This window comes from Asterias rubens, chromosome 19 (assembly GCF_902459465.1).
Source record: "Asterias rubens chromosome 19, eAstRub1.3, whole genome shotgun sequence".
Classification (NCBI taxonomy): domain Eukaryota; kingdom Metazoa; phylum Echinodermata; class Asteroidea; order Forcipulatida; family Asteriidae; genus Asterias; species Asterias rubens.
The window spans coordinates 10,346,599-10,373,350 of NC_047080.1; the positions used below are offsets into that span (position 1 = coordinate 10,346,599).

Genomic DNA, 26,752 nt, shown 5'->3' on the forward strand with positions numbered 1-26,752 from the left:
GATATTTTATGCACAATGTTTCAGATACACCAAGTGAGAATACTGATCTTTGACTATTACCAAGGTGTCCAGTGTACATTTAGTTATTATTATGGACAACTTTATAATAAAAATGGACACTTTTATAGCGCCGGTATCCTTACCTACCTTTGGTGACCCATTGACTTCTCTAATATCTACTTTAAAATGATAGTAATCTGCAAAAAGTCCTGAGTAATAATTACAAGTCTGGTTTTTTTGCTTATTTAAAGGAAAAACATGTTTTGTGAATACACGTAAACATTCCTTGTGTCAGTTCATATACATTTCCCGAGGTTGAAGGACAAATTTATTTAGAAAATTATTTTACAGGTGTCACCTTCCCTTTACACTCAAAACAATCCTTGTTGAAAAGGGGGGAATAATGCAATGAGGTTATTAAAACACTCATGTGAGTTTCAGGTACAAAAACGAGTTCCAGGTTCTCAACAGATTTCCAGGTTTAGGGAGATTGAGAACTCAAATTGAGTTCCTTTTAAACAGAAATGAATTAACACAAGTTGAGTTTGAGGATTAAAAGAGAAAGAACTCATTTGAGTTCACAAACTCAACCTCATTATCAGAACTCAATCTGAGTTCCAGGAGTCAAACCGAGTTCCAGAACTTAAACCGAGTTCTAGAACTCAAATCTAGTTCCAGAACTCAAAACGCATTCCAGAACTCAAACCGAGTTTCAAAACACAGAGTTCCAGGACTTAAACTGCGTTCCAGAACTCAAACTGAGTTACAGATGGCTTCAATACCTTTAACCAATATTTCCACCTCCTCAGCTCGTTGATACCACAAAGATTGTACCTCATGTCGAGGTCGCTGACCTTGGTTTGGAGAGTGATCGTGATCGGGTTGGCTCAATCTTCGCCATGACGGTTGCAAACCACGTTGCGACGTCCACCTTTGCTAGTTCATAACGCTTGAAGAAGCTGTGCTCCTGAAGTGCAAAAAATGAAGAAAAAAAATAAGGATTAATAAAACTTCTTTTGCTTTTATATTTTTTCAACAACAGAAGCACCAATATGCCATGCTATAATGAATAGGAGTCACTCAGGTGGGCCATTTGACAATCAGACTGGACAGTCAGCCATAGGTCCCGTGTGTAGTGCAATGAACGTAAAAGAACCCAGTGTTCCTGGTTTGATTGGCTGCACTTTGCGCCACAGCACCTTGTAAATAATTATACGGTGCTATAAAGGTATAGAAATGATTCTGTATACAATAAAATGAACCTTTGAAATTTTCATTTCAAAAGGTGATTGCGTATCTAAGATATCGCCGAAAATTTCCACGCAGGAAGAATAATCGCTGTCATGTAGGAATACACTGTACAAAATCTGAGGAGCATCGCCGTGGTAACACTTTTTATATCCAATTTTCGGGTGATAAAAATGATATATTTTTCCATAAACGCAGCACTTCAAATTGAAATTGTTCTCAAATCGCATAATACTATTCAAAACTGCTGTACTTTTCCCTGGTGGAAATTTTTGTAAGAAATACAATGTGTTGTGTTTAGTTTACATAGATTTTTTTGTTTTAATTGAATTGGTTCAGGTTTTTGAATGTGATTGATTACACAAAAGATTGAATTGACATTAATGTTCAGAATCCTTACCAAACGCATACAGACCCTTTAATCATGGGATTTAAAGGGATTTGCCTTGGATCGGACAAGTTGGCAGTATGAAAAGCATTTGTAACCGTTTGTTATAAAATGCATATGGCTGGAAAGATGTTTTAAAAGGAGAATACAATGATCCACACAAATTTGCCTTGAAATTGCGTTTGCTATGCAACCTAACACGGTCAGCCCTTTATGGGAGTCAAAAATTTAACTCCCATAACTGGCCGACCGTGTTAGTCGACGAGGTAAAGGGAAAATCATGCAATTTCGAGGCATCTTTGTGTGGATCATTGTATTTCACTTTTAAAATATTTTTCCAACCATATGCATTTTATAACAAGGGTTACAACGCTTTTCAAAGACCAACTCGACCGATCCAATGCAAGGTGTTCCTTTAAGTTCAATTACATTGCAGCTAAGCACATTGGAAACATGCCTTAAAGTTTCGCTGAAGGAATCTAACCCTTTACTCAGAGTTCCTGCCTTAAAAGATCAACGTTTCGGAGAAAAAATACATCCCTGGGAGACAGTGTACAATAACAAAACATTTTCTTCAGTCCTTCGTCCTTCTCTGTCTTTTTTTTACCCCTGAAGATATGTTAAAAGGAGATGCAATTACACCTTCTGGCAAAGACATTTGGAGTCCGGTTACGTTTTCGTGGCAAAGAAGAGGATTTTCCAAATTAAAAAAAAAATCTCAGATTTGAGAAAAGTTGAACGGCAGAGAGTTGCTCTCTGGAACTATTCGACAAGCCTTTGCACTAAGACGTTAATTTACCCACTGGGGTTTTCAGTTTTAACCATAAGAAGGATACGAGTTCCTTGATAATGCTTAAATAAGTGTTTTTAAGATGGATAAGCAGCAGCCTTCAGGACCCAAGGGTATCCGCCCCTCCCCCAAATGTCCCTGTTATCTCCGTCGATAAGTGTATTTGTTGTATTGTATTATCATTATTCCTTCATGGTATTATCCTAAGGTATTTCTATTATTGTCCCGCCCGCCTTCCCCTTTATTTTATTTCGGCCACTGCATTTCTGGTATTTACTTTGTATTCGCTTTGGAATGTCTAGTATGCCCCGGGTACCAACGAAGTGGGCGTTGGCTGCTTGGTATATATTCTTGCAGCATACACCTTAGGCTCATTTTCTGTTCCCGATTCCGTTGTGTTCAGTTCGAGTTTATTTCAGTTCTTCTCAGTCATGTAATTTCCCGTAGCCTTCTCCCGTAAGTAACCTTTATTCTGTTTACAACTATTATTATTAGCATTTATTTCCCTTATGTATAAATATCTTTATTTTAACCTTCGCAGTCAAAACTTCCCTTATGTAAGCATTTTCCTGTTCGGCTCATTCAGCAAGTTGCCGTTTTCTCATTTTCTTAATAGTTATTTATCGCCGTTTGAGCCAACTCAATCGGTCCCCCTTTTACGGCTTATAGTCTCTGGAGTTAATTTGGCGTGTAGTTCATTTTATTGCTGCTTATAAGTCCCCCGTTGTTTCCTGTATATTTATTGTCAGTTTATATAACGTTTATATCAGAATACCTCAGAATGCCCCCGTTGTTTCCTGTATATTTATCGTTGGTTTATGTAATGTTTATACCAGAATACCAGTGAACGCCCCAGAATACCGATTTACCATGTGCACGGACCTAGTTTCTGAGTCTCTCCCGGCAATGATGTAAGTTTATTGAATGTATTAAGTTATTTCACCATTGTAATTTAACGCCGGATTCGTCTTTGTAGTGTCTTATATTCAAGTTTCACTTTAATATCAGCCCTCGGTCATTGCTTGTTTTATCGCTGTATCTCGTTCGCATTTAACGTTGTTTTTGTTAGGCTGATATGGTTCACCTTTGTCCCCCTTCCCTTAATTGTTTAATAATGTGCATTTTTCGTGTCATTTATTAGCTATTTATGTATGTGTTATTATAGTTTCACCTGTGTAATGTTATACACCGAGTGCAAATAAATGGGAAAAGCTCATCTAAATGTCTCCGACGTCTCCAATTTGTACCGTGCATGTGACAGTCCCCTTTACAAAAGGAACATAAAATAAGTAAACGACTAAAAATCATTTACTGTTAGCCCATCCCGAACATAGCAATTCCTTTCTCAAAAATGTTCACTTGTACAGTGACATTCAGATAAAGACAGCAAAAAAGTCACGCAGCTGTTGTAAAAGCACCTATAAATTGTTACTCGTATTCTAAAAATGAATAGACCAGGAGACGGACAGCTTAAGTACGGTGATTTTGACACCTTGTTTTCGCGGTATGTGCTTACAGGTGAAAAGTGCCCATTTCCATTGTTGCAGTAATTCATATTGACAAGAGCAGCTTTTCAAAATTCCCGCTATTAGCTTAATGCTGAATCAGAGGAGAGATCAATCATGTCAATAGGAGTTTGTCCAAAGATCGAAGATTATGATGATAGAAAGCTTCCCTTAAAATATTACTTGCTGATGTGCTGTATTTTTGGAGAAATGAGTAAAACCATTTTCGTCTCAGGAACCAAAACATTATTTTAGCACGTACAACGGGTTCACGCCACTTGTCTGAAAACATTGCTCTGTTATTTCCTTGTTTTCTTCTCAAAAACTTGACAACTAATGAAGCTGAAACTTCTACAGGTAAATGACATTTTACATGTGCATTCACAGTGATAAGGGATTCATGTCATGGCAAAAACAACTTGATCTACAAAAGGTATCCAAACCCCTTTAAGTCTTGTTGGCCGGGTCCACTTGAAGAACACAGGCTACTGCCCTGGGACAAAAATGTAGTATTCTCATACATGATGACCCAGTTCGACAGCTCAAAAAAAAAAAACAATGCTAAGAACGTTGAGTGCTCGTTGACAAACTGCCGGAGGGTTACTATGTCATGTTTGACAAGTTTTTAAAGTTATACTAAAAAATTCCACTGCTCACTCATTGTCAGTTTTTAAAAGTTGGAGATGTCAATGGTGTCAAAGTACTGTACATTGCGAATATGAGATGAGGCCCGATACTTCACGAAGGCAACAAAGACATTTGCCTCCATGCCCTCCCCCCCTGGTCATTGCCTTGGTGCCCTTGAAATGCTCCAGTAAGAAGTTACAATTTCCTCATAGGGTGCCCTTCACCAAGAAGAAAATGCCTTGGTGCCCTCACCCTTTCAAAAACTGCTAGACACATTTCTTCACTAAGCAAAAATTGAGTGCGACACCAGTCACTACAATGTAAACTTAATGTAAATTTGCCTGGTAACCTTTTTTCGATAAAGCATTACTTTTTTGTGCTTAGCAAGTTTGTGTGCTTACACTTTATGAAACCTGGCCCTAGTGATTCCGTTGAATAAATCCAGACACATTTCAAGTGCCAAGCCCTAAAGAATTAGGTGCTAATGTATCGCCACAGGAGATGCCAGAACAACTACATGTACGCTGTAAGTGTCAGTGACGGAAAAGTGCCTGGGATTGAAACGACTCTGGACCAACAACCTAGAAATGTGGATCATGTGGAAATTACTTTTTAGATGGAAAATGTAAAATGCATCACCAACGTGCTAGCACGTTAAAGTGTACGGGTGATTTTTGTATTCGACACAAAACACAGACGTCCACAGAGCGAAATTAAACTTACAAGGTGTAAATATAATTATGGTAGGCAGCTTTCCATACATGATGAGGTGCTGTAATTTTTCAGAAATGATTAAAAAACAATTACCCCTAAAATTCATTCAAGGGAGACAATAATCATTTCAGCATGTAAACTGGGTTGACGCGAATCTCCTGAAAATATTGCTCTGAGATTTGTTTTTCTCAAAAACTTGATGACTGTTGAAGCTGAAACTTCTACAGGTAAATAAAATTACATACATCTTCATGCACAGTGAGTAGGGATTCATGTCATGGCCAAAAACTTGATCTAAAATAAGATATCAAAATCCTTTAAAGAGGGGATACAAAGTCAATTTAAACAAAAACTTATGCACTTATTTTTTCCAATAGATAATGAGAAAACAGCAAGAAATTGTCACAGTATTTCGATAAAGAATGTCAAATCCATCCATGTTTAAACTTAACTTAAACTTAACTTAAATGCATTTATAAAGCGCTTTAACACTGTTTCAAAGCCCTGTACAGTCAAGAAAAACATTAAAATGCAGCATTAAAAAAACATGAGCAAAAATAGCAATATGTTTTTTTTTAAAATACACAACAGTTAAAAAAGTAGCAAAAATTTAGTAAAAACATTGCAAGATGACAGGAGGTACCAACTGAATCTCTTGCCAGATTGAGGGCAGCATTCAAACCACAATAATTTCCAAACGTTGAGTTGTTGACCAGTTCTTTTTTACAACCACAATTGCTCAAAAGAGATTTCTTCATGTTACTACGAACTGTCGCTCAAAAAGATTTCTCATGCCATTTCTTTCGACTTGACAAAAGTAACAAAAGGGTCTCACTTTACATTGAATTTCAAGTCTAGACCAGTTCCCTAAAAGCCTGTTTCTAGCAACGGTTAATTAAGTTAATCCACCCACCAGAATCCTACTTGTATAACATATTTGTCGGCTGGGAGCTGACGGATTGAATTTGCATTGTTATAAAATGTACCGCATGACACAGTTTTTGCTGTATGGTCCTACTCTATTTCCCCAACTGTTAACAAATTCGACTTCCGGAGGAATTAGGATCGGACAGATGTAATTTTCCAGGAAAAAACTTGGACCGGCGTGAGACGATTGGTTAAAGAGATTGTTGAAAGGTTGGTGACAGGGACGGTTGAGAAATTTTAGGATGCTGGTTCAGAGGAAGGACAACAGTAGTTTGTCGCCATTTGTTGGGCAGTTGTTCAACCGTCGATCTCACAAAACTCTTCCTAACTTAAGACTAATCTTAGCACTTAGGACGAGTCCCAACCCTGCACGCAGACCTTAAGATTAATCCTCAGTTAAAACGAGTTACTCGTCCTAACTCTTTGTGAAATCGACCCCTGGGCTCGCCCTTAACGCTAGCCCTGTGTACATTGTCTCGTAAAAACTGCTACTAGCTATTAAACACCAGCTCTCAACTTGCCCCGTGGGCTACTAAGAACTGTGCAACCTACTTTTTTATTGTTCTTTTTAAGATCAGCTGGAGAGGAAAGCCTATCAACAGGAACTGTGTTTCTTTGAGGCAAACCTTCAGGCTCCAGTTGTTTCTCTTTCTTTACTGTATTTAAATTGCTCTTTGCTGTATTTTTTAATGCTTTTAACCTCATTAATGTGCATTATTGTACTCAATTCCCAAGAAATGTGTTAATTTATTTTGTGTGTGTTTGAGTGTAACTTTATTTGCCTACTATTATACTGGTTGTGATTGCTACCATTAATGAGTGCATCAGAAAGATACCTTTATGACAATAATACATGTTTAAAATCAGGGCTACTAAAACTTCCTGGGTGCAAGGTTAACCCTAAGTTTATTAGCCCGGTTGGCTACTTAACAAAAAGCTTATTCAGAAAATAAGAGCAATACCTGTTAAGATTTTTTCTTTCTGTTTTTTTTTCTTAATTCAAGAGGATTATACACGAAGATTAAAGCCATTGGACACTTTCGGTGAACAGTATTGTCCAAGGCCCACACTTTGTGTATCACAACTTCTATATAAAATTACAAACCTGTGAAAATTTAGGCTCAATCGGTCGTCGGAGTCGGGAGAAAATAACAAGAAAACTCACCCTCGGTTTTGGCACGTTTCGCCGTGTCATGACATGTGTTAAAAATAAATCCGTCATTCTCGATATCGAGAATTTATATTGTTTTAATGTTTTCTCAAAAAGTAAAACATTTCATGGAATAATATTTCAAAAGAAGTCTTTCACCATTACCTTCTGTGAAGTAATTTGTAAATCTGTGAACTTTAAATAAAAATCTGTACCCAAAGTGTCCAATGGCTTTCAGGGCAAAAATAAAGGCCAAATAACAAATATTTAAAAAAATTAAAAATATCCAGATATGTTTTCCTCATTAGCTCGAGATTGCAAAAGAAAACATTAATGATCCTCAGTTTGGTCGAAAGTACACGCAATCTTAAATTATTTTTGTCTGAACTAATATACACAGAGTTGGCCGAGTTTACAAGTTACAAACGCACATAAATAAAAATAGTAGGCGAGATGGCCTTATCTTTTGATCCAAACAGGATCTTCGTTGGAGGCAAACAAAAAAACATATCCATTTATAGCAAAAAGAAGATCAAAGAATTGAGTGAAGGTATCGAGAAATAGGGCGGAAAAAATTATAGCCAATCAAAGTTATTTATTTACAGACAATGAGGTGGCAAAGAGTAAAGTAATGAGGACAAAGGATGGCCAGAGTATAGAAGGATGGATTATTGGACCATCAAAGTGGCTCCATGGAAACCGGTGAGGCTCAATGTCTTGTTTTTTATTTATTTGCAGAGGGGCAAAAGCAACACCGCCAGCCCCAATAATAATACTGGCGTGTCATAGCCGAGCGGTTAAGAGCACCCGATTCAAGCTCTGGTGTTTGATCAGCAGAGTGTGGGTTCGAATCCCGGGTCGTGACACTTGCTGCGTAAAATTAGGGAGGTAGTGCTTTTCTGCTCTACCGGCTAGGCTTCGGACTGATGATACCCAAGCCTACATCCGTATGGACTGTAAAAGGGGTAACCCTGTTTCAGCCCTAGGAGTAGGTGGCAACGGCCTCTGGACAAAAATAATTGTAGCCCACACCTTGAAGTGGCCTTCAGGCCTTGTGTGTCTGGCGACTTGCATAATAAATAAAAAAAGTAATAAAAAAATAGTAAAAAAAATGTCCGTCACTCAGTGACTCTCAAAACTCTTCAAATCTTTGTCTTTTTCTAAAAACTGCTACAAGTATTGTTTGCTCCTGACAATCGTTTAAATTGCAATTTTTCTTTTTTTATATACAAGTATTTTTTTTTCAATATTTACTTGTGAATAAAATGAAATGAAAAAAACATTTAGTATTTTTCCTTTAAAGGAACATTACAGAATTGGTTTTGCTAACAAAACAGTTGCTGGCAGTGTAAGCACTACATACGTAGGCTTACACAAACTGACAAACCTGTACAGTGTACAGTATACAAGTTTGAGATTGATCGGCCATCCGGGTCACAAAAACATGGTGAAAAACCGATAACACATTTTGCATGACATCCATGCAAAATAAAAATGAATAAAACGCTCACTGAGCGATAAACTCCAAACGCGAAACTAGATTGTTTATTTCTCATTAAATATGAATTTTCAGACAAAAATATTTCAAGGGGATGTTTTCTACTATCATCATCATTAGACCGTGTTTTATGTAAATCTGTGTTCTTCACGGTTTTTTTTCTTACCAACTCTGTAACGTTCCTTTAAGGTATTGTGCAGCTACATTTTGAAATATGAGACCAATTTTCCTAACGAGCCAATTCCCCTGCCTACAGGGGATTTGGTCTCTCCCCCAGGGGATTTGGTGTCTCCCCCTACAGGTCTCATACTTCAAAACGTAGTGTTCCCTTTTCTGTTTTGTTCTCGATTTCCACAAGAAAGAGAAAAAATGAAATGTCAGTCTTAGAGCTACATTTCTCTTACCATGAGTTGCTTGTATTTGGGTCTCTGAGAGCAGTCCTTCGTCAAACTGTCAAAACAAACAAATAGAAACCAAGATAAGAAGAATGCAAGAGGGTTTGCCCTGACACCATGAAGTTAAAGGCAGGGTGTACTTTAGATAACCAATCCACAATTTAATGAGTATGAATGTTAGGGAATTTGTTTCAGATACACATGTGTTGATGTGAGATACAGTTTCTGAGACAATAACATGTTTCAACGGCCTTTTTGCAAGTTCAACATCTAAATTAATCTATATTGTTGCGGTACCGTGCAGGCCTGTATGCTTACGGGCAAGGGCACCAAGGCGGTTTAGGTTACAAATTTCAACTGGAGCTTTTCAAGGACACCAAGGCAATGACCAGGGGCATGGGGGCAGTCGCCTTCGTTGCCTCCGTGAAGAATCAGGCCTGACAATGATTTCTTTTCACAGACTTTTGCAGGAAAGTACCGAGTATACAGTGCGAACACTCATCGGAGGGTAAAACCAAATTTATTAAGGTTGTTTACTTACCAACACTGGACAAAAGCATGAAAGTCGACAGAGAACCCTCGTTTAGGTGGAAGTCTGGGAGGTTCCTCGGATAGGACTCTTGCAAGCACTTCAAAGTCATTGTTACAATTCTTGTATGGAAACTCCCCTGTAGCTAACTCCACCTAAAAGCAGCAAAGCAAATATTTGTGTAACGAGAAGTTTCAAACAATGTAAATTTATATTCTGAATCTGAATTATATTGTCGGTTACATGTATTGGGGTGTCGTGGCCGAGTGGATAAGAGCACTGAAAACTCAAGTTCTGGACTGTTTCTGTTCAGCAGAGTGTGGGTTCGAATCCCAGTCATGACACTTGTGTCCTTGACGTCATGGCTGTTTTCGCAGCGAATGTTTCCCAGGACATGAGCACATTTCAACTGCAATGAGAATTATTTGTTGCAAAATTCAGCAGGGACGCTAAACAATTTTATTTTTATTTGGAAGTACATGTAAATGCCACACAAAACCGTTTCTAAACAGTCAGTGTGTATGTGCAGGTCTTGAACTTAAAGGGGCACAGCAATTTATAACTCGAAAGGGGCACTATGAATGTAAATTTGTACAGAAACCTTGCACCAGGGCCCAATTTCATAGAGCTGCTAAGCACAAAAATTTGCTAAGCATGAAATTTCTCCCTTGATAAAAATAGGATTACCAACCAAATTTCCAATTGTTGCATATTGCTTGTTACTGATATTCAGCTGTTGTTTGCTCATCCTGAAAATCATGTGGAAATTTGGTTGGTAATTCTGTTTTTATCGAAGCAGAAATTTCATGTTAAGCAAATTTTTGTGCTAAGCAGCTCTATGAAATTGGGCCCAGGAAACCCAGCAAAAGCACAGGGCACCTCGGCCAGGCTGCCAACATTTTCATCTTGCAGTCAGGGAAATATTTAGAATTACATTCAACATAATGATGAAATAATTTCCACAATCGGGGAAATTTTCAAATTTGTCAATCAGACTAATGGACAATTTTGTTCATTTTCAGGGAACTTTCTGCAGAATCAAGGAGAGTTTGCAGCTCTCCCACAACATTTGCTGTGGGTGCCGTGGGTAATTTTTGAGCGAGTAATGAACTACACAACATGAACAACACTCTGTCTGCACCATAGAAATAGAACCCGGAGAACGCTGACTGCTCGGCCACCCTCTGTGTCTTCTGTGGACACGGCGTATGGAAAAACTATCATTGCGTGAGACGCGTGTATGGCAAAATGGCAAGATGTCAGCGCACATATAGACCGTTTCTAGTGTTTTCATTGGTCAATGATGATGTCATTGTATGGCAAAATTGATTGGCAAATATTTTGCCATACACGCGTTACAAAAATGGCGTATGAGCGTCCATAAAAATGGTCTCACAACTAAATCGCACGCAAAATGAGACACTCAGCGTTCTCCGGGTTCTATTTCTATGGTCTACACAGTGTTTGCATACAAGACATACATGTACTGTATAGCATTAATTTACTATCGGGAGAGCGAAAGAGAAATTATGACTGAACGGTCGTTGACCAACTTAGCCTAAGGGCAGAGGAAGACGATGTGGCGACTAATATGCACAGAAACTACATCCTGGTTTACCATATGGGCATAACGATGCATTTAAAACACTCATTTTTACAGTTGACCCTTAGGCATTTAAAGTTGCCTTGTTTGTACCATGTTCTACATCTACATGCTCCAGGTTTTAGCCAAATTAAATTTTGCAGGAAATCTAAAAACTTGATGTCCAAAATTCTTCACCTACACATTGTACGATACAAAAAACAGTGTGTCCAATATTAAAACAGCATGTCCAATATTAAAACAGGGTAAATCCAACTTTAAAACAGGGTATCCAACTTTAAAACAGGGTGTCCAAATTTAAAACAGGGTGTCTAACTTTAAAATAGGGTGTCCAAATTTAAAACAGGGTGTCCAATGTTAAAACAGAGTATCCAATATTAAAACAGGATGTCCAACTTTAAAACAGTGTGTCCAATATTAAACAGGGTGTCACCTATTAAAACAGTGTGTCCAATATTAAAACAGGGTGTCCACTATTAAAACAGTGTGCCCACTATTAAAACAGGGTGTCCAATATTTCTGTTTACAATTCCAGGGGTCTATAACTTGCATACTCGCACTACATGTTCTTGGTTTTTGGTGTTTATTTATTGAACTCCCTATGTGTTTATTAATTTTGCTCTTGAATCAATTAAGTTCAGGGTTTGGCAAAAACAATTTTTTTTACGAATTCCAGACGTCACTTGGTTATCTTGAAAAAATAATTGGAAATTCTGGGAAGCTGTTTGTTCGTGAGCTAAACACAAGGGACGAACACATCCTTCTTAAAGAGACTCTAAACGTCCCCGTTGAACATAGAGACAGTTATGAGTGGCGTTTTTTAATTTTTTTTATTGAGTAAAAATGCACTTACCAGGGAGATGCCCAGACTCCAAACATCTGCTCTGACGTCGTAGTCGGGATTGTTGGGATCGGGTGGGTCAATTCTCTCCGGCTGTAGGGAGGGAACGAGAAGACAAGTTAGTCACCAATAAAGCTGTAGATGTTATTTTTGCATTTGGGCTAAAGAATATTTAGCTGTTACAGGTATTGTTTCTGTCAAGATTTTTATTTTTTTTCTTATTTTTTGTTTCCGCCTAAAACCCATAGCAATTGCACACGTCTTTTTCTTTAAATCTAATCTCCTAGACCATAATTTCAAAAGAGTGAAATCATATACCAAATTGAAGCTTAGAACATAAGCTTTACTCTAAATGTAAACAAAATTAAAAATCTTAATTAATTAGCCACGTAATCTTCATTTGAATATAACTGGATGCAGTCGCTCCATGTTATTGTTAAATATTCTCTTTGGTAAATGCCATACAGTATGTACCTATCATGAGTTGTGACTTCTTGAGATGAGTCTACGCATTTGAATATAACTGGATGCAGTCGCTTCCATGTTATTAATATAAACCACAAGGGAAACTGACTGGGTAAATTTTGAAATGATTTTGGGGGTTGAACAAAGAATTGACTAGAGTGGAATTCAAACCAACGACCTCCGGATTAAAGTGCCGGCGCTCTACCAACTGAGCTATCTAGCCCTATATTGGCGGTGTCCCAATTTTGTCAATATCTTTGTTCGGGGTGCCAGTCAGAAGCCATTCAACCGTTAACTGCCGAGTAGCCAGGGATCACACCCAAATTACGATACAACCTGGGAAGCGGCAGCCAGGGGATCACCTTAAGGGGATGCGACTTTTTGTTTCAGATATCAATATAAACCACAAGGGAAACTGACTGAGTTATATTGGAAGCTTTCAGATGCTTGATTTTGAGGTCTCGAAATCGAATTCGTTGAAAATTACTTCTTTCTCGAAAACTACGTTAATTCAGAGGGAGCCGTTTCTCACAATGTTTTGTACCATCACTTTCTCCCCATTACATGTTACCAATACCAAGTAAGGTTTTCTGCTAATAATTATTTTGAGTAATTACCAATAGTGTCCACTGCATTTTAAAGCGGTTGAATAATTTAGGGTTGAACAAAGAAAGTTTTACTTGAGCGAATTTGGACCAACAACCACAGGATGAATGTATCGGGGCTTTACCCACGAACAGGGATGTTGACAAAATGGGGAGACTGCAAACAAAAGGCTGGATAGCTCAGTTGGTAGAGCACCGGTACATTATTCCAGAGGTCGTTGGTTCAAACACTGCTCTAGTCAATGTGTCTTCGTTCATTGCACCCCAAATTTAAAACTACAATTCAGGAGGTTTCCAGCACAAAAATGTTAATTCTTAATGTAATCACTCCCTGTCTAGCGCAGTCTAGACAAATACAGAATGAAGAAGTCATTTCAAACCTTCTGCCAAGGCTGAGACTGGAGTACAAATTAATTTGACAATTGTTCACTTAAGCGCTGGTATGAACTTCTCTAAATGGTACTCCACGCAGGTGCTACCGACCCATAAATACCAATTAATCGAATCGCAAGGTGACAAGGCAAAAGGTCGGGGCAATGTCTCCCACGTTACGACGTCCGTCCGAGCGTCGCCCGGAATATCTCACACCCGCCATCCCATAAACACATTAACATCAATCTGTCCATCGATTCATTAGTTACGCAATCAATCAACGTTTACAAAACAAAACAGCGCAGGCAATGAACTTAAAGGAACATTACAGAATTTGTAAGAATAAAAAAATCAGCTGAGATCACAGATTTACAGCAAACTTACATGGTCTAATGATGATAGAAAACATCCCTTTAAATATTTCTGTCTGAAATGTCATATTTGATGAGAAATAAATAAAACTAATTTCCCATTTGGAGTTTATCGCTCAGTGAGCGTTCTATTCAATTCTTTTTAATCAACGTCATGCAAAATGTTTTATTGGTTTTTCACTATTTTCTCGTGATCCAGATGGTCGATCGATCTCAAACTTCTACAGGTTTGTCAGTTTATATATATTTATAAGCACTTTATGTAATCCACCATAGCCCCATATGGTAGATTACATAGAGTGCTTATAGTGCAAGCAACTGTTTCGTTAGCAAAACCCTATTCAGTAATGTTCCTTAAAGGGTGATTTGGAGTTAGCTGGCGCGCACACATGTGCAGTGGCGGACGCAGAGAGGTTCTAAATCAATTCGCGATCAAAGGACCAGATGGGGATAAGACGTGGGAGAGGACGTCAACTTGTCAGCGGGGCAATTATAAGGCACCTGTTTGACTGAAAATAGGAGCGGGATGACGACAGACGTGGACGAGACTGATTTAATAATCATCACTGTCATATTTTGTTAAAGACGCGATGAAGTTTAGGCATGATGTAATTATCAGTACGTAATTAGATATTTACACTGAGTGGGACCCAATTTCATAGAGCTGCTTAAAGGCAATATGTACATTTGGTTTTATAACCATTGATTGTTTTAACCCTTAATAAATGTAGATGTATACCAAAAACTAACATGAACAAAATTTCATATTTTTGAGATTCATCTCAAATCCGGAGTAAAAATATCCAGATAGGAAATTAATCCCTTATGGGAATATACAATCAGGCCTGTATGCTTCATTTTTGAAAGGGCAAGGGCACCAAGGCATTTTCTCTTTGGCAAAGGGCACCCTATGCTGAAATTGTAAATTTCTAATGGAACATTTCAAGGGCACCAAGGCAATGGCAAGGGGCAATGGAGCAATCGCCTCCGTTGCCTCCGTGAAGTATCAGGCCTGTACAATCTGAGAAACATAATTACTCAATGCATCTGAAAGCACACCATTCTATGCAACGATGGTGTTTTTTTCTCTTTTCTATTATTCTCTTGCAGCTTCGATGACCAATTGAGCCAGAATTTCCAGAGGTTTGTTATTTTATTTTATGCATAAAATATGTTGGGATACACAAAGTGAGGATACTGGTCTTCGACAAATTTTACCAAAGTATTACCCAGCGCCGTAGCCCCTGCCTTTCATCAAATGAAAAGTGTTGATACGCATTCAGAGTATTACAGGCCTTGAATTCCATCTTTGAAAAGGTAATTGACCCTGGTAAAACTTGACCCTTCGTTGCCCCTGGTCTTGGCCTTGGTGCCCCTTCAAAAGTTTCCAATTGACTTCAAGACATTTCCAATGGAAGTGCCCTTTTCAAAATGAATTGGCCTTGCCCATATCAAAGGTGTTGATACGCATTCATACAGTATTACAGGCCTTGAATTTCATCTTTGAGAAGGTAATTGACCATTTTCATTTTGCAAAGGGCACTTCTACGGAAAATCCGAAAAAGACCAGGGGCAATGTAGGCCATTGCCTGTCGACCTGCCTGAAATGCCAGGCCTTTTATTATACAAATTGTACGCACAAACTTTTTGAGTTTGCACTGAGCTTGCGCGAAGGGGAAATTAAAGAGAAAATTCATTAAATATTTTTGATGAGAATGTTTCTCCGTGCGCTCGGTGCTCATAACAAAAATCTAATTGATTTATGGAGGTGCATGCACTGTGCTTGAATTGACAGATGTGTGAGATTTTTGATGGATTGTTTTCTATTATTATCATGATAAAAAAAAAAAGTTAATAAGTTGTGGAATATCCCTTAAAATGACTTGTTTTGCCAAGTAAAAAAAATTGTAATTTGAAATGAAAAAGATAAAAATAAATTCATCTCCCAGGCCTGGAACTACGCTGTTCATGCAGGCCGCGGAGGGCGGCAATGGCCTTCGTTGCCCCTTGGTGCCCCTTCAAAAGTTTCCAATTGACTTCAAGATATTTCCAATGGAAGTGCCCTTGTCAAAATGAAACTGGGCTTGCCCTTATCAAAGATGAAATTCCAGGCGTGAACCTTTTAAACTTTGCATGACTCCGTGTTAATCCGGTGTTATATCAGGTTTCAATAGCAAGCTAACCTTGGAAATATTCTAAATAATTTCCCAATCAAATGTCAATACCCGTGAATAAATAAAAAACAACAATTCCCACGTCGCGTTCAGGTTTGAAGGTCTCATAAATAAAGCATTTTGTATATATATTTATTGGTTTGATGACAAAAGACCTTTTTTTAGAAATCTCTAGATTTGGTTATAAAAGGAAGTTGCACTCGGGCCCGATACTGTAACAAAGATGATTGCCTTGATGCCCCCTGGGCATTGCCTTAGATCCCTTAAAATGCTTTGACAGTACAAATTTACACTCTCCCTATAGGGTGCACTTTACAAGGAGAAAAAACCTTGCCCTTTCAAAAACGACAGGCCTGCACAGGGCTGCAATGGTTACAAAGCCTGTAGAACTGTGAAACCGATATTGTAAAACTCAGCTAAGCAACATTTGTAGGCCTATAGGGCCCAATAGGAGACTTTCCAACGCTAGGTGGCAGCAGACATACCGGGTAAGTTTCCATTGTTTACGTAGTTCTGAACATGCGCATAATTCTGAGAACAATGGATTTACCCGGTAAGTCTGCTGCCCTCTATCGTCCCAGAAAGTCTCCCATTTCATAGCACTGCTTAGCGGCCGATTTTGTGCTTACTTCGAGTTTCTATTTCATAGCCCTGCTAACGGTAAGCGCTGCTTCCAGTGCTTACAATGTAAATCCGCAGAAAACATGCAGTAAACACGCAATATGGCCGCCCAATTTTTCTGCAAACCTGTAAAATACGCTAAGGCTTAAGCAAACTTTATTGCTACAGTAAGCACGCAAATTTGCTTACCGTTAAGCAGCGCTATGAAATTGGGCCCAGGTTGCTTTAATGTAGCTGCGATGCTCCATACATCGGCAATACACAAAACAAAAATTTGCTGCATGATGTAAACACAATGTTATAAATCAGAGAGTTTCAGACTGCTATCCATGTTGTTCACTTGGGGAGTTTCAACAAAAATTTTTCTTCAGACTACAAAAATTGGTTTAATGTTGATGAGTGTACATTATTATTTCGTTTAATATACATCCATTTAAAATCATATATAAGAAAAGAACTGTCGATGAAAAACACAAAAATTCAAAACTTGTTGATAACCAGCAATGGTAGTTTGTTATCTGTTTAAATATTTGTTTGTGCATGGTATGGCCATCTACAAATTGTTTTAAGTATTGATGGTGTACTTATGTACATCAAACTATTGGGGGAGCTGTTTATACCCGACAATGGGCTGCACTCCATTATGGTTCAATTCTAGTTTGACTGTTTTAATAAGGGAATAAAAGTGAAGCGTCGAGTTCTTAAACAGCCGTTTAAAACCGGCAGGGTTTTAAACGGATGTTTAAAAACGAGTCACTACTCTTTTTATTCCCATTCATATATGCCCTTTTGTTAAAAAACGTTAAAGCCATTGGACCCTTTCGGTACAGAAAAAAAAAGATTTTCAAATAATTTACAGGGTTTACAGAAGGTAATGGTGAAAGACTTCTCTTGAAATAATAGTCCATGAAATGCTTTACTTTTTGAGAAAACGGTAAAACAATATAAATTCTCGTTAGCGAGAATTACGGATTTGTTATAAACACATGTCATGACACGGCGAAACGCGCGAAAACAGGAGTTGGTTTTCCCGTTATTTTCTCCCAACTCCGATGTCCGATTGAGCCTAAATTTCCACAGGATTGTTATTTTATATATAAGTTGTGATACACGAAGTGTGGGACTTGGACAATACTGTTTACCGAAAGTGTATAATGGCTTTAAACAAATTACAATTATAGACACTTTAACAACTGAAAATTTGAGGTTTGAAAAAAAAAAGTCAACAACTTTGTGAAGAATCTGTTTCATGCACATGGGTTGTTTGTACGCGCGCTCGTTTAAAAAAAAAAATTACGTGCGCGTTCTTACATATACTAGGCGCTATATAGCTATGAATTGCGTTCCGCGTGATAATCTTGTGCGCGAGTGTCCGACATGCGGAAGCCAGCCGGTCTTTAACAGCTTCAGCTGTGTCTTTATCAACCGTTTAAACACCCCCACGTGACGCGCTCTCCACCAATAGGAGTAGAGAAACTGTCTGGGGTATTTATGCATAAAGATTTATGTCCAGAATGAAACTATGGAATGTTCCTTGTGTGGAATCATTTCAGTGGTTTTCATTTCATTTTTGTTTAATCCAATTTCTTATTTTATTTTTACAGTTTTTTGTCTGTAGTGTGTGTTTAACCTTTTTGAGACCATTAATGTATGTATTTCCCATTACCATACATGTACGGCCAGATGGCTGATCTTAATGATTTATTGCCCCGTTATTTTTAGGAAAAATCTTTCACAAATTATTGAGAAACACAAAATGTGGTTTTCTACTAGAATTGTTGATTAAATGAAAACAAGGAAACATCGGAAAATGTAAATTCGGTTATGACACTCTTGTTTGAGCGGAAATAAATGCTGCCATTTAACTGCAGTCACTACGGACAATTTGGTACAATATTGTTATTATTTCACTCTATTTTATTTATTTATGTATTTTTTACTTTGTTTTTTTTTTCGGGGGGGGGGGGGGGGCCATTTGATGTCAGTGCCAATTGACATGGTTAACATTATGGTGCTATCGCAAACCTCACCTTAAAGCAAAAAAAAAGACACAAAAGAAGAAAAGAGATTCTGACTCACCGCCATGTAGGCCACACAGCCAGCACTCCTTGTTCTTGCCTTGGAGTCGACCAGTCTACCGCTGATTCCAAAATCACATAACTTGACAACTCCCTTTTCATCTAATAACATGTTGGATGGCTTCACATCTATAGGAGAGAAAAGATCAATAATAATTATGATAATAACCTGTTTTTATATAGCGCTTTTTCACGCTGGTCACCGGGGCCTTAAATCACTCCTTTAACCATCTAGGCTCCCTGGGGAGTAAACAGCCTGTGCGCAATATATGCGCTACTCGGCTAAACCAATCACAAGAACCATCCCCTCAAATCCTACAAGAACCATCTCTGCCCTCACAGGTACCCATTTACCCCTGGGTGGAGAGAAGAAATTTTAGTTAAGTGTCTTGCTCAGGTACACAAGTGTCACGAAAGGCATTCGAACCCACACTCTGGTGAACAGAAGCACCAGAGCTCGAGTTCGGTGCTCTTATCCACTCGGCCACGACACCCCCGCTTTAAGAAGGATCACGTCAGGTAGAAAATTTTGTTCAAGCATAGCACCAAGCAATAAATTAGGCGCATCATTACTGAGGGGGATAAGCGAATCGGACCCAAGCTCTTGTTTGTCTGATCAGCAGAGTGTGGGTTCCATTCCTGGTTGTTCCACTTATGTCCTTAAGCAAGACACTTAACAATTATTGCTGTGTCCTTCGGATGGTACGTAAATCTGTCGGTCACAATGTGTTGTGTTGTGTAATGCATGTAAAAGAACCCTATTTTGTTAAAAGGTCTAGGGTCATCAATTTTCCAAGGTGGACTCTGGCAAACTCACAAATCAAAAGGTCAAACATTTGAAAAGAAAAATTAAGTTTAGCTGTCAGAAAGCATATTTGATTTGTTTTTAAAAGGCTAGCAACCTTAATTATTAGGTATTTTTAGTTAGCATTGGCTTCTCCGTGAAGCAAATGTGATGCACCACTCCATGTATGGTGTCAATGAATGCTGCCCTCTTGTGACTACTCTACAAATGCAGTAATCCCAAACAACGAGGGCAGCAGACACTTCTAACTGTCTCATTATTTTGACTTTCCTAAAAAGGAAACCTACATACCTCTATGCATTACTCCATGTACTTCCTTCAGATAATTCAATGCATTTACAATCTAAAGAAAAGGAAAAAAATATTACAAAATAAATACCATACAATTTCAAAACTTCCTTTTTTTTTTTTTTTAAGCTCGTGTAATAAACCGCAAGGGAAACTGACTGGGCTGATTTTTAATATAACCAAGTTGCATTCCCTTCGGGTGATTCTATGGCTGCCGCTTCCCAGGGCCCAATTTCATAGAGCTGCTAAGCACAAAAATTTGCTTAGCATGAAATTTCTTCCTTAATAAAAACAGGTTTACCAACCAAATTTCCATGTGATTTTCAGGATAAGCAAACAAAAGCTGAATACCAGTAACAAGCACTATGTAACAAATGAAAACTTGGCTGGTAATCCTGTTTTTATCAGGGAAGAAATTTCATGCTTAGCAAATTTTTGTGCTTAGCAGCTCTATGAAATTGGGCCCTGGTTGTACAGCATGTACAGTAAGCTAAACAACTAGGGTGAGATCCCTGGCTACACGATAGCCAACTGTTACATGGCTTCCGACTCACACCCCCAAACAAAGGACTTTTCGTTTTCGACGCAGGATGGTTCTGCGACGGTAAAGATGACATTTGGCGTCATCTGCGCATGCGTCGGCTTTGAGGACGGTCGTCCCTCAATTTCTACGACAGTACTTGGGATGAATCTTCGTTGTGCTGAAAACGACAATGTTAGCTGAACAACCGTCGCAGAACCATCCGTCGTCGAAAACGAAAAGTCCCTATTGACTAATAGGGAGACCGCCACCACACATGTGGGGCTGGATATCTTGCTTGGTAGAGCGCCAGTACGTTAATCCAGAGGTTGTTGGTTCAAGTCCTGCCCCAGTCAATTTTTCTTTGTTCAAACCCCCTTTTTTCAAACCCACAGTCTGCTGCTGACAACACCAGAGCTAGGGTCCGGTGAAGTAGACCACTCGGCCACAACATGCCCTTAGCAATATCCTTAGGGTCAGTCATAGACATAGCTGCAGCCATTAAAGACAGTGGACACTATTGGTAATTACTCAAATAATTATTAGCATAAAACCTTACTTGGTAACAAGCAATGGGGAGCTGTTGATAGTATAAAACATTGTGAGAACAGCTCCATCTGAAGTAGCGTTGTTTTCGAAAAAGAAATAAGAATTAGATTGTGAGGTCTCAAAATCAAGCATCTGAACGCACATCTTTGTCAAGGGTGTTTTTTCTTTCATTACTATCTTGCAACTTCTTCGACCAATTGAGCTAAAATTTTCACAGGTTTGTTATTTTATGCATTATGTTGAGATACACCAAGTGAGAAGACTGGTCTTTGACAATTACCAATAGTGTCCAGTGTCTTTAATTGGGATAAAGCCTAAGCCTCGTCCCATTGCTTTGGTACAGTCACAATTCATGATGACAAAAGTCAGACTTACTGCAACCACCATTTTGCCGATGATTTGTTCAGGGATGGGTTCTCGTAATTTCTTGAGAAGTTTCTCTAAGCAAGTTGCCATCTGCTCCATACAGATCCAGACTTCACTCTGAAGAGATAAGATTGGAAATCAAAATGTTAACTAAACAGACTTTACAGAGCTAAGATTGATCTTAACTGCCAATCGATCTTAATTGCTAAGCAAAGTGTTATGTCACAATACAAAACACTATGGTAATAGTGTGACAACCCCAGGGCTCGTAGCTAAAAATGTTTACTGCAGACAAGAAACTTTTGAGTTTTTTTTACAGTACTTACTGGATTAACGAGGGCACCTAGGCATTGCACTATGAAGGGACAGTTGTGACTCTTAAGGACGACTTCCAGATCCATTAGTATCCTCTTGTTCTCTTCCTTATTACCAGATCGTCTCATTTGCTGTTCAAGGGAAAAAAAACAGAATTTGAAACTTTATTACTCATTCTGTATTTGTTTAAAGAGCCAATAAAGGATGATCTCAATATTTCAACTCTTACCTTTTTATGGCCAAGTAGACATCGTAGATACCGGTTAATAGACATTTTATTCTCAAAATTTGCATTTAGTAACGAATAACTCGAGTCAAAAATACACCCCGCCGCGTGGCTTTTTCAGCCGAGAGTCAAAAACGGCTTATCTATTATAATGACCTCTTGACGCCAGTGATGATATTCCCCTAATTGGGTGTGAACACAGTTCTCCAGCTTTGGCAAACTGAGGGCGCTATTTTCCACACCAAATAGCCGCCACTGACGTCACGATTCCTTTGCGCAGGTTTGTTTTACCCTGCATTTTTCAGAAATTTGGCTAGAAGCGATCTGTAGAAAAAACATTTTTTACCATGTTTTAACGTGAGGTAAGAGACTCATTATATTTTTTTGTAATGTTTCCTATGGACACCAGCTATTAGAAAACAGTAATATCTATATATTTGAGAACATCCTTTATTGGCTGTTTAAATCCTCCCACAGTAGTAATTATTACAGGCCTTGAAGTTCATCTCACAGGGCAAGGACATTTTCCAGGCAGAGAATTTTATCTTTGTGAGGGCAAGGCCATTTTCCAGGTATGGAATTTCATCTTTGAGAGGGCAAGTCCATTTTCATTTTGCATTATTGAAAAATCTTAAATATATAAGAAACTTTTGAAGCAGTGTGCGCCGATTGTCACCGTAACGTGACCTGATTGGACTCTCAAAGTTTCAAATCCTACCTTGAAAGTGTGTTGACGTCTGTTCATTTTACAGATTGGCTCATAGTTCCCATTGGAATTGGAAGAAAGGGTGACTTATGTTTTAAGGCACTGGGCACCTTTGGTAATTGTCAAAGACCAGTATTCTCACTTTGTGGTGTATCCCAACATATGCATAAAAAAAAACAAGTCTGTGAAAATTTTGACTCAATCGGTCATCGAGGTTGCAAGAGAATAATGAAAGAAAGAAAAACTCCCTTGTCGCACAAACTTGTGTGATTTCAGCAGATGCCTAGTAAAAGGGTTCAGGCCTGAAATCTTTTATTATTTGAGTGAGAAATTACAGCTTTCTCAAAAACTACATAACTTCAGAGGGAGCCGTTTCTCGCAGGTTTTTTTTACTATCAACAGCTCTCCATTGCTCGTTACCAAGTAAGTTTTTATGCTAACAATTATCTTGAGTAATGACCAATACTGTCCAGTGCCTTTAACTGTTTAGGAATATACTTAAATGCACAACTCTCGCGCTTTCCAGTATTCCTCTTGCCTACCTTGACAGCAACGATTGTACTGGTTTCTTTGTGTCTCATACGTATCACATGACCACAGCTGCCGAAACCAAGCTCATCTATTGCCTCCAATGAGTCTATGTTGAACGTCAAACGCTACAAGAAGGAAAAGAGTCACAAGTTAGTGATCAGAAATTCAACTGGCTTTTGAACAAAACAAATCTGGAACTGTTTAGGCAGAGTAAATCCAGCTGGCAGATTCAAAAACATGTCTTTAAAATGTTTCTGTTTGTTCAGGCCACTTGAGTACCTTATTAATAGATACACCGTACGTGCGCTGTATACATGTTAGACTATCGGACTGTAATATTGTACACCTCTCGATGTCTCTTTAAAGAGAATGAATATCTTAGGCTTTTAGAACCGTTCAATGGTTTTAATCCTATGTAGATATACAATAAAACACCTGATAAAGTTTCACTGAATATCCAGAATGTCCTAGTTTCCCCCGCTTAAATTTACCCACCCTCATCCAATGTCCGAAATTCCATAAAGCTGTTAAGCAGAAGAAAAAAAACAGCTTGACAATTTTGTTTTGCTAAGCAAAAATTTAGTGGGGCTCCAGTCACAACAATGTAAACTTAATGGAATTTTGGCTGGTACAGTGTATCTTGTTTCTGTTAAGCAATACTTTTCTGTGCTTAGCAGGTTTTTGTGCTTACATGCTTTATGAAATTGGGCCCTGAACTGATCCAAAGGGGAACAAACTATATAACTTCCCTTCAAACTCGCAACGTCATCCACGTACAGGTACATGACCACTGTAAAGGACTTAACTGTGTGAACATGAACTGTAGCCACACCTCACACTTCCTCTGGGCGCCGGGTGTAACTCAATAAGGCCCCCTTTTACCCCACACTTACTTGTCCCAGTTTCCCCTACTGGGACTACCCACCCTCATCCAATATCCGAACTCCCCTGCTTTGGGAGGCCCTTGTGACCAGGGACAGGAAATTGAACTTGACAAGTCAATTATGTTAATAGCCAATTTGGATCAGTCTACAACTTCCCTGGTCTTAAGGCACATGACCTCACTCGTCGAAGCTGACTGTTTGTGTAGAAATGCGCAGTGTAATAGGGCCATGTCAGACAGTGCAATATTTTCAGGCAACTTGGAATCAACCAACTGCACAGCAGAGCCCAATATCATAGAGCTGCTTAAACAAACAATTTTGCTTAAATACAGTGTGCTTAGCAAAAATGTGCAGATTACCAGTCAGAAATGGTGCATGTCACATGGTATTTTGTCTGGTAAGCTTATTCTGGTAAACAGGGTTATATGTTAATTTTGGTTTTTACCCGTACACGGATGTGTGTTAGCACTGTATACTCAGTACTTTCCCGAGTCCTGTGAAAAAATATCACAGGCATGTTACTCGGGTGGGATTCGAACCCATGACCCTTGCAATTCTAGAGCAGTGTCTTACCAACTAAGATTTCATAAGCCAACCATGCCCCCAAAAGAAGATCATGTACAACAAACATACAAATGTGACATAATTTACAAAAACTCCTTGAAAAAAATGTTTTAAACGAAAGAAGTTAAGTTTAAATTGGATTTTTGTTAATTGTTCAAAACTTACCTTGCCCTCTATTGTGAGCTTTCCGGTCTGTCGCATAATTTCCTGTAGTTTTCGATCAATCTCTCGACTAAAAAATAATTGGTAAAAGAAAACCAACACAAGCAATATCAATATATATTTGGTTTGAGGTAACACCGTGTGGGTATCTACTTGCCAGGTAGAGTTTGTTCTTTTGAGATCTAGTCTTGCTTTATATTCAACTATTGCGCGGGGTAGAGTTTTGGAATTCGGAAGACTTCTCAGTTCTGAAACGAACTGTCATGCTTTTTAACTACAACCTAGGCGGAAGGTAGAAAATTGGCCAGGACTACTACCATACAACATGTACAATAACAATAAACTTGTATTTTTTATTTTAAAGTAAGCTTCACCCCTAACAATTGTCCCAAGTAATGTTTAAGTCTGAATTTGACGATTTCATCAGATTTGCACAAAAAATCAACGTTAATCCTTACCTGTCAATAGAATTTCTGTGTGATGCAGTGGGCCGTGGAAAATTATCCTTGACCTTGTGTTTTCTGCCTTGTCCAGCCCCTGGTCTTGACGCAGTGGATGGACCATCTTGATGCAAGAAAAGAGCTGCAAACAAAGGAGAATCAAGATTATTATTTGTGTAAGAATTCATTTTGTCAAAAAAATACATTTTTAGGAGAGGGTGATGTCAATTGTCAAATTTAGAAACAAACAAAATGAACACTATGATTTAGAACGCCTAGAAATTTTCAGATTGAAATGTGCCCACACACAACACGACTAAAAATTTATATTAATTTTATGTTTCTTTATTTTTTGAGATTGTTGATGCCTACCTTTAGAATGAATTTGTAAATATTTGTTTTACATTAAAAATAAACATTCCGTTTGGTAAAATATAACCTTTTTTGAGGGATTTTCATCTTGACATCCTTGAGTGGCAGAACTACACAGTAGACTAGCAGTCCCTCATTTTACTATGTTATCATATTTTATAGTCTGAACTAGTCACCAGTCACAAGTTTGTAATAATATTTGGAACACAATAATAGTCAATACAACTTTAAACTAAGAATTTCTTAGACATTATTAACACCATTCTCGATGAATTATATTAAATAGATGGCCAATTAAGTAGACCAAACAGACGTCCAATATCAAATTGAAAAACTGAAATTGAACATGTTGAAATTGAAAAAAAATGACAAAAGAAAATTTCATAATTTCTTCAGACTTCAAATTCAATTCAAAACAAGTTCAAATTAATACCAAAAAGCATCTCACTAAATTGCCCAACATTTTTACTATGGAAGGAGTCATTGGTTTTGAAACAACGGTGACTTTACAATAATTTCTGCAAAACAAACCAATGACTGAATCATGAATGCGTATAAAAACATATTTCACAACGCACAGCAGAGCGGTATGCACCACACAATGTATCAAAACAAAAACATGTCATGTCAAATGAACAGAGTGACGGACTAGCTATTTTCAAACACACTTTCCCCGTCCCTGTAAAGATAAACCTACCTGGTCTTTGCCTAGGAGCTTTTGGAGAATCCAGTTTGAAATCTATCGTCGGTCTGTCGCGTTTTCTAGCCTCGTTTTCCGCTCGCAAACTTGCTTCTATTCGATTTAATTTCTGGTGAAGTTCCACGGAAGAAGACATTTTGGCCATTTCTCTTATTTGGGGTCAAATCAGGCTCGTACAAAAAGGCATATAACTGTTTCTAAAATACTTTACAAAATACATCATTTTAAATCAAAAAATTATCTTCAAAATACTTCAGTATCATTCTTTTAATATTTTTAACAATAATTTATTACTAATTTATTTTGTTCTGAAGGTTTTAGAAAAGACTATTTTAGGCATTTGGAGTATTTAAATGACCAAAAGTTCGCGGCAAATGCTGGTAATTCGCGCGCTGTGTGTTATATGCTCTTTCATGCCTTTGT

At 38.2% G+C, this 26,752-nt stretch overlaps 1 protein-coding gene across 1 annotated transcript; it reads right to left on the reverse strand.

The window, feature by feature from the left end:
* On the reverse strand, positions 1–26,474 carry LOC117303045 (dual specificity mitogen-activated protein kinase kinase 7-like). Its single transcript, XM_033787097.1, has 12 exons — positions 26,327–26,474; positions 25,276–25,399; positions 24,821–24,887; positions 23,219–23,332; positions 21,756–21,875; positions 21,439–21,546; positions 19,998–20,049; positions 18,903–19,030; positions 12,228–12,308; positions 9,784–9,926; positions 9,252–9,297; positions 1–967 (listed from the first exon to the last, which is right to left on the reverse strand). Exons 1-12 carry the CDS (start codon positions 26,472–26,474, stop codon positions 836–838), a joined length of 1,263 nt encoding a protein of 420 aa, XP_033642988.1. The 3' UTR covers positions 1–835.
* Positions 26,475–26,752: the final 278 nt, after the last annotated feature.

Excerpts from the sequence above, each read along its gene's own strand:
- LOC117303045 (XM_033787097.1), bottom strand. The coding sequence starts at position 26,474 with ATGGCCAAAATGTCTTCTTCCGTGGAACTTCACCAGAAATTAAATCGA. Across the intron at positions 25,400-26,326 it reads AGCTCCTAGGCAAAGACCAG|CTCTTTTCTTGCATCAAGAT; the intron begins GTAGGTTTATCT and ends CTTTGTTTGCAG. Across the intron at positions 21,876-23,218 it reads GTACAATCGTTGCTGTCAAG|CAAATGAGACGATCTGGTAA; the intron begins GTAGGCAAGAGG and ends TCCCTTGAACAG.